This window comes from Natrix helvetica, assembly GCF_964273705.1.
Source record: "Natrix helvetica genome assembly, chromosome: 3".
NCBI lineage: Eukaryota > Metazoa > Chordata > Lepidosauria > Squamata > Natricidae > Natrix > Natrix helvetica.
In genome coordinates, this window is record NC_138549.1 from 37163860 (window position 1) to 37175900 (window position 12041).

The following is a 12041-nucleotide window of genomic DNA, read 5'->3' on the forward strand; positions in this document are numbered from 1 at the left end:
AACTTTTAAGACAATATATAGTTAATCTTGCGGCATCTTCTCCATTATCCATCTAATGCTGGAGACTACCTAATCAAGATGAATATGGTAAATTACTTCCATATCCTGTCTACACAAGAATGACATTGTCTTGGGCCTCATAATTTTTCCCATATCTTGGAATTCCCTTCTTAGAGAGACTAAGGCAGGGGGTTGGACTAGAAGACCTCCAGGTCCCTTCCAACTCTGCTATTGTATTGTATTGTATTGTTATTGTATTGTTATTGTATTGTATTACTAGTCTTCCTTTTGGGTCTCAGGAGGATAGTCATGACTGAATAGTTCATCAAGTGCGGGAAAAGCGCTTGGCATGATTGAAGATTTGAACATGCAGTTGCATGCTTTTGCACATTTTGTGTGGGTGAGTGTAATATTTGATATTGCATTTGGTTTATTTTATGGATTTATTATTTCAGACATTTTTTCTACTAGGTGATGATGCCCAGATGCTTTCCAGAATTGGGTGGTATGCAAATAAAATGGGGAACATAAAATAATCTCTTCCTGCCTGCTATTGAATAAGTTTACTTCTGATTTTAAATCCTCTGTGACAAATTTAGAATTCATGGATTGTAATATGTTACAATTCCTCTATATTCTGATTTCTTCTTCATTCAGGTTGCCAAATAGAAACACACTACAGGTGGCATTGGTGCTGAAACTGCAAAGGTTTTAAAAATGACTAGTTATTCTCCGTGTAATGTAGCTTACAGGATATTGTTGTAGTAATATGAAGAGATATCTCCATATAAGCCATTTTGCATTCCTATAAAAATATGGAACTTAAATCCAATGAACAAATAAATACACCTTTCACTTAAATAGGATTCAAATGTACATATCATTTGCAGTGCTAAGCAGCAATCTTGAATATCTGACATGATGTTATTATTATTTTTGGTCTTTTAACATCAATTTCTGCTACTGCTGCTACAACTGTTTTGATTTATTATGTTTTATTGCATAATGTGCACATAATGTTTCCTCCTCCAATTTCCCCCCCCCCACCTTGTAAAATGGGTTAGGCTGGCCCAAAGTCACCAAGTTGGCCAAAGGAAGAATTAGATATCATGGTCTCCTTGCTTATAGTTCAACATCTAAACACTTTACCTTTATATAACTCCTGACTTATTTCATGCCTTCTATTCAAGGGATGCAAAAATGGCAGCTGTTGTTTTGCACATGCACACACTGTGCAATTTGACATAATGAAAAATAAGCTTATACAATAGTTTCTGGAACTGAAACCTTGTACAATTTTTATCTGAAAGTGTTGTTTAGTATATTAATTAAAATATTCCCAACTTACTGTTCATGAAAATCCAGCATTGGTGGTTCAAACCGAATAGGTCTGCAATTTCCTCGATACATAGATACACTGTTACACAAAAAGAAAAGACACTCAGATATATAGCTAAAAGTTTTATAACATTAACAATAAATAAAATTTTTATAATGGAGTCATTTTTACCTAAAAACACACACTTTTGGGTGGCAACATGCAGCACAGGAGAGCTGAAGCAACCAGCAAATTTCAACTCCACAAAGTGATTGGTTCCAGATTTTGGATGCATTCTGTAAATTAGCCCATTTGAGGTATCTTGGTTCAAAAGGTGTTGCCCTATGATGCACTATTTCACCCAGTTAAAAGTTATAGATATGAGATTTCAGTAGTATACAGATTATGGATAATTTAAAATCTTGCTTATAATAAAATATGTTGCATTAATGGGACCAGTCTGGGCCTTTGAGTATTCTATGATAAAAGAAAAGAAAACCTTTCCTATCATTTTGGGAAAAAGAATGGTTACTTTTCACTTCCAGATAGATTTGGATGGCACAGATTATTTCGATCAATTTTAGTTTAGCTGATATCCTGATCTGGAGATGGAAATAGTCTTGATTGGACTTCTAATTACAGACATAAGAGGAACAGACTTCTTTCAGTGGCTATTATTAACTATGATATCCCACTGGGTCAACTTGCCATAGAAGTATGGTAAATCAACTCCTGGAATCAGCAGGAATGTTCATGAATGTGATGCTGAGATACTATACAAATGATATTTGTTCTTTAAGATAAAATGATTCCATTCATAATTTCCTACCAGCTTTTAACATTCATATGACATTAGTGAAAAGAACCATCAGGGAATTTAGCTTAAGTATCACAACAGTGCAAATCTTATTATAATTATATATTATACTATTTATTCAGACAACTTCCAACAAGACATTCATTATAAAAGCTGCAATAAAATAATATGAAAATGAACTCTATTTTATTCAATATAAAATAAGCTTAATCAAGACTATATGTAATTCTTATTTGAAGTGATGTGGTGGAAACTTGAATGCTTATTTGGAGGCAGTTCTGACAGGATTATATGTCACATACTGAGTTATCTTTATTGATAAAAATGCAGGTATATACTGTATATCTTTAAGGAGGTTCTAACACCAGTACAGATAAAACAATAAAAGCAGTAACAGCAGTAAAAGTAATAGATTTCATTTGCCCAGTAAGTCAAAGCTAAAATAGAGACTATTGCCTTCCAATAGAAATTGGACACAGGCTGAATCTAGTTTATCAGGATCACAGCCAATCAAAGAAACCTTTTATCTCTTTAGAATGAGCAACAGAAGATGGCATGTGCCCATGTTTTTATCTCTCCTGTATTAGAGGAACAAAGCTATTAAACTACTGGGTGCTGTTTATACTTACTCTTCAGTACAGCAGAAGGGAGGATTTAGCATTTTATCAGCATAAAAGGTTTTCTGTGGCTTGGTGTTTCTAATTATGAAAGTATCCTTGCAGGAATCACTAAATATTTGAACCACTCTAAGGCTAAACAAACCTGGTATATTTTCAATTTTCCTGGTATTCTATGTCAAAGATTCTTTATTTAATGGCTATCTTAGTCCTGTCATAATCCAATGTTAGGGAATAAATACAGAAGGGAATATTTTCAGTTGGATTGATTTGATCCAGAAAGATTGATAGGCATTGTGGAGGAGAGGTGGGTGAGTGCAATCCTATAGGGCAATATTTTCATACTTTAATATCATAATTTTAAAGATACAATATATACACTTGCCTTCACCTTATTCATATTTGTCTCCAGTCAAAGAATAACATTTGGTGCACTTCAAGGAACTTGTAAAGCTGCTCTAAGAGACTGCACTTGTTCCAGAAGGGCAAAATGAGGAGGCAGAGCCTGCCTGCATCTCATAAGTAATTGTGTCCTTGATTTTGCCTGAGAGATTTATCACTGGTGCTATGAAATATTCCTCATCCCTGTGTAGAAACTTAAGGATGGCACCTGAGGATTTCTGTGCTATTGTGGTTGTATACCAAATATGGAACTTTTTGAACCCAGGCACTCTCAAACATTTAAAGCTGGTAACCTGTTTAATTTGGCAGCATCTATGTGCCATGAGCACAATTTGGGACTCTTGAATTTGGATTTTGTTTGTTTTGTTTGTTTGCTTGTTTTTGATAAATGATAAAATAATCTTGTTTACAAGCATTCTGCCAGTTCCCTCAGAGACCTTCTCAAAGTGACTAGTGAAAAGAAACAACCAAGACATGCTCTGCATAAAATAAAAGGAGATCTGATAGCCTCCCAGTGGAGGAGTGTGAAGGGCTGCTTTACTGAGGAATAGATGAATTGGCTGTCTTCTAAAGAAACTGATATGCAATTAGGATTTTTTGAGATAACATACTGTTTCCAAATTTAGTGGCCACCAATTCATTCTTGCTCATGATTCATGAATAATATACCCTATTTTTGGGAGTATAAGACACACCTTTTTCCTCAAAAAAGAGGCTGAAAATCTGGGTGCGTCTTATACATCGAATGCAGCATTTTTTGCCTCCCGAAGCCCTGCCCCTTCATCAAAATGGCTGTGCATACCCTTTTGGAGGCTTTCAGAGAATTCCTGAAAGCAGAGCAAAAAATGGGCCATTTTTGCCTGCCCCCCCCCCCCCCAGCAGCACTCTATAAGCTTCCATAAAGCTATGCATGCACTTTTTTGGCAAAAAGGGCCCGTTTTCGCAAAAAAAAATGGGCATTTTTTGCTTGCTTTTGCCCCCCCCCCCAGGAGCACTCTGCAAGCCGCCCCCCAAGCCATTCATGCTATTCAGTCTGGTTTTCATGAAAAACGGGCCGTTTTTGGGAGGTTTGCAGAGTGCAAACCCCTGCCCCCTTTTGGAAAGCTCTTTAACTGATTGATGAGAATTAGATTGATCAAGTGCTGTGCCAGCAGAAACAAAATCTTAGGTGCTGCAGATTGTCAGCGATTTCCTTCTCCAGCCCATGGATAAATACCCCTGGAAACATCTCCCTCCCTCCCTACTCTCTCTCTCTCCCTCCCTCCCTACTATATTTCCCCCCTCTCTCTACCTATTCTCTCTCTTTCTCTCCCTATCTATCTACTGTATTCTCTCTATATTTCTCTCTCCCTCCCTCTACCTACTAACCCACCTACTCCCTCCCTCCCTACCGATCTACTGAATTTCTTTCTCTATCTTTCTATTTCTCTATCTCTCTACCTACCCACACACTCTCTCTCCCTACCTACCGTATTTCTCTATCTTTCTCTATTTCTCTCTCTCTCTATCCCTTTACCTAACTACCTACCTACTTACCTTCTCTCTCTCTCTCTCCCTCCCTACTGTATTTCTCTCTCTTTCTCTCCCTCTCTATCCCTCTACCTACCTACCTACTTTAAAAAAAAATTGCCTCTTCAAAACCTTGGTGCATCTTATACTCCGGTGCGTCTTATACTCCGAAAGATACGGTAAATCAGCAGGTACATTTTTTACCAAGTTCAAATGGTTTAGTGATTTGGCTGCAAAATAAGGATCACTAGTTATACGCAAGCATTGAAATTGTTTTGAAGGTTTAAAAGAGTTTTGTTTTGAAGCAGGTTATAATGATCTATAAAATCTAAATAACCTAATATATGAAAAATTGTATATGCCAACATTGAACACTAAGATTGTTCTATTTAAAAAAAGATTGGCAGATATATGAGACAAGGCATTTTCAAAGAGTCCCATGGTTATGGCATTTTCTCCTGGAAAAAACAAAGAAATCCAGTCTCTGTCTTCTTGATATCTTGACTATATTTAAGTTATATTTGCCTAATATTTATTATTCAAATTATAAAACTGAAAAGTTTTTTTAAAAGACAAAAATATGAGACTACATCAGAATTCATCAGAAAATTTGAGATGAAAGATCAAAAAAATTTTAATTCTTTTTTTTTAATTAAAAACTTTTTTTTAAGTTGGATTCAATTCATCAGAACTTCATAGGTACAATTATGCCTATGTTTATTTCTGGGATCTTTTTAAGATTTTTATCTTTAAAGTCTGCAGCCCTGGATTTTCAGGTAGTCTCTGATACTCTCATACTAATGTTCCAAGCCTATTTAACTTTTCTGAACTCAATGAAAATTAGCTTAAAAGCTGCCACCTCCTGAAGCTTCAATTTATTTATTATTTATAAATAGAAAAGAATAGGATGATTTAAAATTAATATCCTAAGATATAATTTTTTAAAAGGACATATTACACCAATAATTATTCAACAATCTTCCCCATACCCACACTGCAATTAGTATCACTGCTCCAACTGCGTGGTAACTGATATTAAAATAAAATAAAACAAATCAGTCATTAAAATGAATTAAAAAGATCAGCCATCGAAATGAAATAAAACAAAGATCAACCTCAGACTACAAAAAGGATTTCCCACCCACAGCCTAGATGGATCTAGGTGACTCAGCATTTTCCATGAGAAGCCACCTGTAGGTTACATCAGATTACTGAACATAAAAGCAAAATTTCTTTATGTGCCATGAGAAAAATAATCACTCTTGAGAGAAATTGGTTGCAGTTGAACAAGAGCAAAGTGTTAGAATGTGGGGTAAGTCTAAGATGCTATTTAAGGCTGATAACTATTCTAGAAGTTAATGGCCAAGTAGGACAGAAAGAATCAACTTGATCAAATGACAGAATCAGGGGAAATTAAACCTAATATATTAATTAGACTGTATATGTCCAAGAAGACCAAGATCAAGAATTTTTATATAGCGAAAGAAGGAGCTGACGTTGCAATGACACAACGTGCAATCTTGGAGCCCCAAGATCGCAGTTGATACTTTTGCCGCTGGACGGTCCTTTTGGACCTAAACCGTCCCGAAGAGACAGTGATAGGGAAGAGTACGTCCTGCTGAACTCAGGGACACCGCAAAGTCCCTGATTGATCCAGAAGAATCTCTTTTTGCTGGAAACAGAAGAGCAGCCATTGAAGCTGCTGAAGTTGGGACAGCTCTGGAACGGGAGGAAAACGGAAAGAGAAAGTGTGTCCATCTGGTGAGGAAATGTTATTATTATAAAAGAAACTACCCCCCCCCAATGTAAGCTAAATTAAATTTGAAAACAGAAGAGAACAAGTGGCGAAATTAAGCTACACTAGACAGTGTGTTATCCTTTTTTAAAATTTTCTTTTATGGATGGAACTTTTGCAGATGTTTCCTATTCTTTAAATTGAATGGATTAGTTTTTCTTCTTCTACTTTTTATATTCTTTTTTTTATATCTATGGATTAAAATCTTTTTCCTTATTTTTATAATGCTGGATTGGATGGGGTTTTTTTTGCTTCATTTAAGAATGGTGTTTTCTTTAAGCCTGGAATATAAAGAAGATATAAAAGGAATACAAAGAGGGCTGTAATAACATAGGGAAAGGAAGTAACACTGCCACTTGGAGGCTGGAGGCTTGGAAATATTGTCTTTTCTTTTTTCTCTTTGATCATTTGACTTTGCATTTCAAGGTTCCTCAGCTTGTTTACAGAGAGTGATAGTGAGAAGAGCATGGGTTGTTTATACAAATGCTCTTCGGGAGCTTTATTGGCAGCTGGAGTGGACTGAAAACAAAGCCTTGTCTTGAAAGATTATAAATGAACTTGTTTTAAATTTAATAAAAAGTTTTGAATGCCAGAGTGGCAGTGTTTACAAGTTGGAAGAAGGACGCATCATGAAAAAGAAACCTTAACATTGTAAAAGATTATGTTTGAAATTCAAAAATTATTAGAAGTAACAGAGAAAATTGAGAAGAGATTGGAGAACATAGATCGTAGAACATTAAAATTTGATGGAAAAATTGAGGGTGTTCATCAAATAAAGAAATTGGAGGTCAGAGTTCTAAAAACTGAAGGAAAAAATAAACAAAGAGACAAGAAAATTGTTGATATTGACAGTGAACTGAGCGTGGTTGGAAATGGAAAAGTGGAATATGGAAAGGGGAGATAGATGGACTGGAGCTCTACCCCAGATGTCAAAGTATAGTAGAAGAAAAGAGAGAAGAATTAATGGAACTAAGGAGAGAAATTTTGTCAGAAGCACTAATGATAACTAAAGATTAGCTGATCGAAGAAGCAGATGGAGGGTTTCGAGCTTATGCAAGATATGCATATGCAATAAGTTGCGAAGAGAAGTCCATATAAAACTTACTAAGGAAATAACCAGAATACTAATGCCACAAATGGCAAGAGACATAAGACTGCACTATTACTGGAAAGACACAGGTTGATGTAATGAAAGCTTATAATAAAAAATTAAGTCAAATTTAATTAAATTTAGAGCATTATGTATAAAATGAAGTGATAATGGATACAGTTAAATAATTGATTGATAATGATAATAATGCATATATATGTATTGGTTTGATAAGAGGTAATTTGATATAAATTGCAAATTGTGACTACGAAAGGAGGTTTAGAAACTCTGTTATTAAATATAACCAATTTTTATTTAGAACATGTTATAAAGATGTAATGTTACTAGATGAAATTGCGAAGAGCTAATGGAATGCCATTATGTGGTTCTGCTTTAAATCTGGAATATTTTACATAAAAAGATGTAAAAACAATTATAGTCAAATGAAGGTTGAAGTATGATGATAGTAATATATGTAAATATATTTCATTTAAAATATATGATTTGATATGAATTGTAGGTGATGACTGTGGAAGGGATGCACGGAAGTTTTTGTAACCAATCAACACACTTACTACAATTTGTAATAGAAGATGGTTTTGTGGGGGTTTTTTGTGTGTTTTTTCTGTGTTTATTCAAAAATAAAAAAAAAATAGGTACATAACACTTTTAAGGCCAAGAGCCACAGTTGTAGCAGTACATTCCATACTATCAAACAATACTAAGGGCCAAGACAAAAATAAAATCTAAACATCAGACTGGCAGCTTTTGCAGAGATTTACATGAGGCATCTGAAGAGCTGCATATGATCTTAAATCTGCAGATTATGCATTCCTGTTACAAAGGAAAACACTGCAAGGAATCTTGTATTCAGATAAGACAATTCTAAATTGCCCTGATGAATCTAGACTGAAATAATGTTAATACTTTTAATATTCACTAAATATTAAACAGTGAATAGAAAAATAAGCATGCAGGATTTCTTCATAGATAAAAAGCATACCCAGTTTTTATTCTGGATAACCGTCTGGACAATTCTGAAACTCTGCTAGTTATATCTGCCTTGGCCCTCTCTGAAATGGCAAGCAAAAGCTAGAGGATATTATATTAAGAGAGAAGTAATCTGTTGTTAATTGCATTCTCCTCACCCAGTATAAAAGGAGGAAAGGCTGAAAGATCTGGTATTTGAAAAGACTGTGTATAATACAAAGAGAGATACAACAAAATATGGGTAAAATATTGAGAAGAATGTTGGGAAGCCACATATAAAATAATAATTTTATTATCAGCAAACCTGACTCATTTTTATTGCAGTAATATATAAATGCAACAAACACATACATTATATAAAGTAAATAAAGTCAAATTTGGTTATGCTGCCAGGCCTGGAGCTTCCAAGAAACTGTAGATTTGTCTTAATGGTTCTACTGCTGAGAGGGTCATTTTTGTCTTCCCTTTGCCCAGGGTAAGTATTTTGGCTTTTATGTTATTACTGTAGCTTTTAGATTTTTTTAATCTGCTTTATATTGGCTGCTTTATGTATTGTTGTGCACTTCCAAGAGTCCTCTTTGGGGGGGAGATGAGCAATTATATAAATTTGATTAGTAAATAAAATAAACTATGCTTGAAATTAAAAAAGCTGAGCAATGTTGTCAGTTAATTTAGGGAAACTGAAGTATGGAAACTTTTGCTATAAGGAAAACCCTACAGTGAAGAATTTACTAATTTCAAAAAAGATTGTGTACTAATTTAAAGAAATATCTAAGTATTTAATAGCATTAAGTAATAACTATCTGAGGACCATTCAAAATGTATCTACTACCAATTTGTGACTGGCTCCTTTCTTGTACTGCCATCCTGTAGTTATGATCAGTTCTCTCAAAATGACCCTCAACTAGAAAGTTTAAAAACACCTCATAAAGGGATTAGTAGCAACTGCAGAGATTTACACATCCCACTTTTTCTTTGCCCATGCTAATTATATCTGAAAGCAGGTGGAATTCAGAATTTAACTATAATTAAAATGTAAATTTTAGATCTGTGCAAAATGTTCAAATGATTCTTTTGCAGATTAATACACCCACACACAAACACCACTTATATAATACAATATATACATTAATACAGTACATGACAATATTAGAACACCCTTGAAATAGTTACACAGATTACTTGGGAAGATATGGCTATTTGAGTGAGGAGCACCTCTACATGCTTTGCATAGCCCTACTAAAACACATCTTACATTATATAACAGGAGTTATCGGAATGTTCGCTAGAGCCTATGAATTAGTTTTATTGAAACATTTGTAGTGTATTTATATTTTTTAAATAATTTTTTTATTAACAAACATATAAAATACACACACACAAAACTTAGACGTACAACACATTTACATAATGCAATACAAACAGGAGCTTCCTGTTCTTTCTAATAGCAGTTATCAATCGATAGCGCTCACCTTATATTATTTCCCATTCAACTGTATTTCATTTGAGTTTCACCATTCTTAACTTTCTTATTTTACTCGTAACTATTATTTTTGAGTTTTGCTACATTCCTTCATTGATTCTTGTTTCTTTCCTCCATCCACCTATACCATTTATACCATATCTGGTAGAATTCTGATTCTTCTTTTCCCTGAATTTCTTTAGTTAGTTTGTCCATTTCAGCACAGTCCATAACCTTTCTTATTATTTCATCTTCACTTGGAGTTAGTTTGTTTTTCCATTTCTGGGCAAAAACAATCCTTGCCGCTGTAGTTATATGTAGTATTAAATACTGGATTTCTTTTTTGTATTTCGCAGACATTATTCCTAATAAAAAAATTTCAGGTTTCCATTCTATTTTAACCCCCGTTATTGCCTCCAGCCAATTTTTGATCTTTTTCCAAAAATGTTTAGCCTCCTCACAGGTCCACCATAAATGGTAATACGTTCCGTGTATCGATTCGCATTTCCAACATTTTGGGGAGGTATTTGTTGATATTTTAGCTAACCTTGTTGGTGCCAGGTGCCTATAAAACATTTTGTATTGGTTTTCCTTGTATGCAACTGAGAGTGCCATTTTTAAGTTTGTTCCCCAAAATTTTTCCCATTTGTCTAATTCAATATTATATCCAAAGTTCTGCGCCCATTTTATCATTTGTTCTTTCACAATTTCCTCTTCCATTTTATACTTCAAGAGAAATTTATATATTCTCCCTATCATCTTTCTATCTGAGCTTTGAATAATTTTATCCAATTCGTGTGGTTCTGTTTCAATGTCATATAATTTGATATCTTTATTGTACTTAGTTTTGATTTGAAGGTAAGTTAGCCAGTCAACTTTCATGTTCTGTTCTGCCAATTCTTCAATTGTTTTTAAGTTTCCCTATCAATTAAGTCTCTATATCTTAGCATTTTGCTCAAATCTATAAAATTTGGATGGATCGTCCTTTCTGTCGGTGATAGCCAATTCGGAATTTTCACATAGTGTTTTTTTTTTTATTTTGAACCATTTTTGCAATAACGCTCTTCTAATTAAATGATTTTGAAAGTATTTGTGCGTTTTATTTTTATCATCCCATAGGAATGTATGCCAGCCTGCTTGCAAATCATGGCCTTCCAAGGTCAAAATTCTTTTATTCTTTAGCTCTATCCAATCCTTCACCCATGTTATTGATACTGCTGATGCGTATAGCTCCCAATTTGGTAATGCTAAACCTCCCCTTTCCTTGCTGTCTTGCATTGACTTTAGTTTAATCCTCGCTTTTCGTCCCTGCCAAATAAACCTAGCGGTTATTTTGTTTAATTCTTGAAAGAATTTTTTAATGGGTGCGGCTTGCAACAGGAATAAGATTCTTGGTAAAATATTCATTTTAATTGTCGCTATACGTCCCATGAGTGATAGTTGAATATTTTTCCAATTTTCTAACTCTTTCTTTATTTGTATCACTAATTTATTATAGTTATTATCTTTAATTGTGGAACATTTTGCCGACACCCAGATCCCCAAGTATTTCACTTTCTTAGTTATTTGCATTCTGGTTGTTACTGCCAGTTCCTCTTCTTGCTTTTTTGTCATGTTCTTGGTTATCATTTTTGTTTTGCTTTTATTGATCTTTAGTTCTGCCACTTCGCCATATTCTTCTAATTTTTGAATTAATTTCAGACTGGATTCTAATGGGTCCTCTAAAACAAATACTAAGTCATCGGCATAGGCTTGAGCCTTATATTCTTCATTTTTGAGTCTTAAACCTTTTATTCCCTGGTCCTTCTGAATTTCATTTAATAAAATTTCCAAAGTCAATATAAACAGCAAAGGAGCGAGGGGGCATCCCTGTCTGACTTCTTTTTTTATTTCAATCTTCTCTGTTAATTCTCCATTCATCAGAACTTTGGCTGTCTGATTTGTTATAAAATCCTTCTATCATTTTTATAAATTTTTCTCCAAATTTCATCTCATCCAATAGTGTTATTATAAATTTCCAGATAACGTTGTCAAATGCTTT

The 12041-nt window shown here is 34.2% G+C and overlaps 1 protein-coding gene across 1 annotated transcript in view; it reads right to left on the reverse strand.

Annotated features, from left to right (window-relative positions):
- Positions 1–12041, reverse strand: part of TMEM131 (transmembrane protein 131) — a 93446-nt gene that overhangs the window by 62350 nt on the left and 19055 nt on the right. The window contains exon 4 of the mRNA XM_081946768.1: positions 1349–1417. Within this exon, the coding sequence (XP_081802894.1) occupies positions 1349–1417 (69 nt within the window). The remainder of the gene's footprint in view (positions 1–1348; positions 1418–12041) is intronic.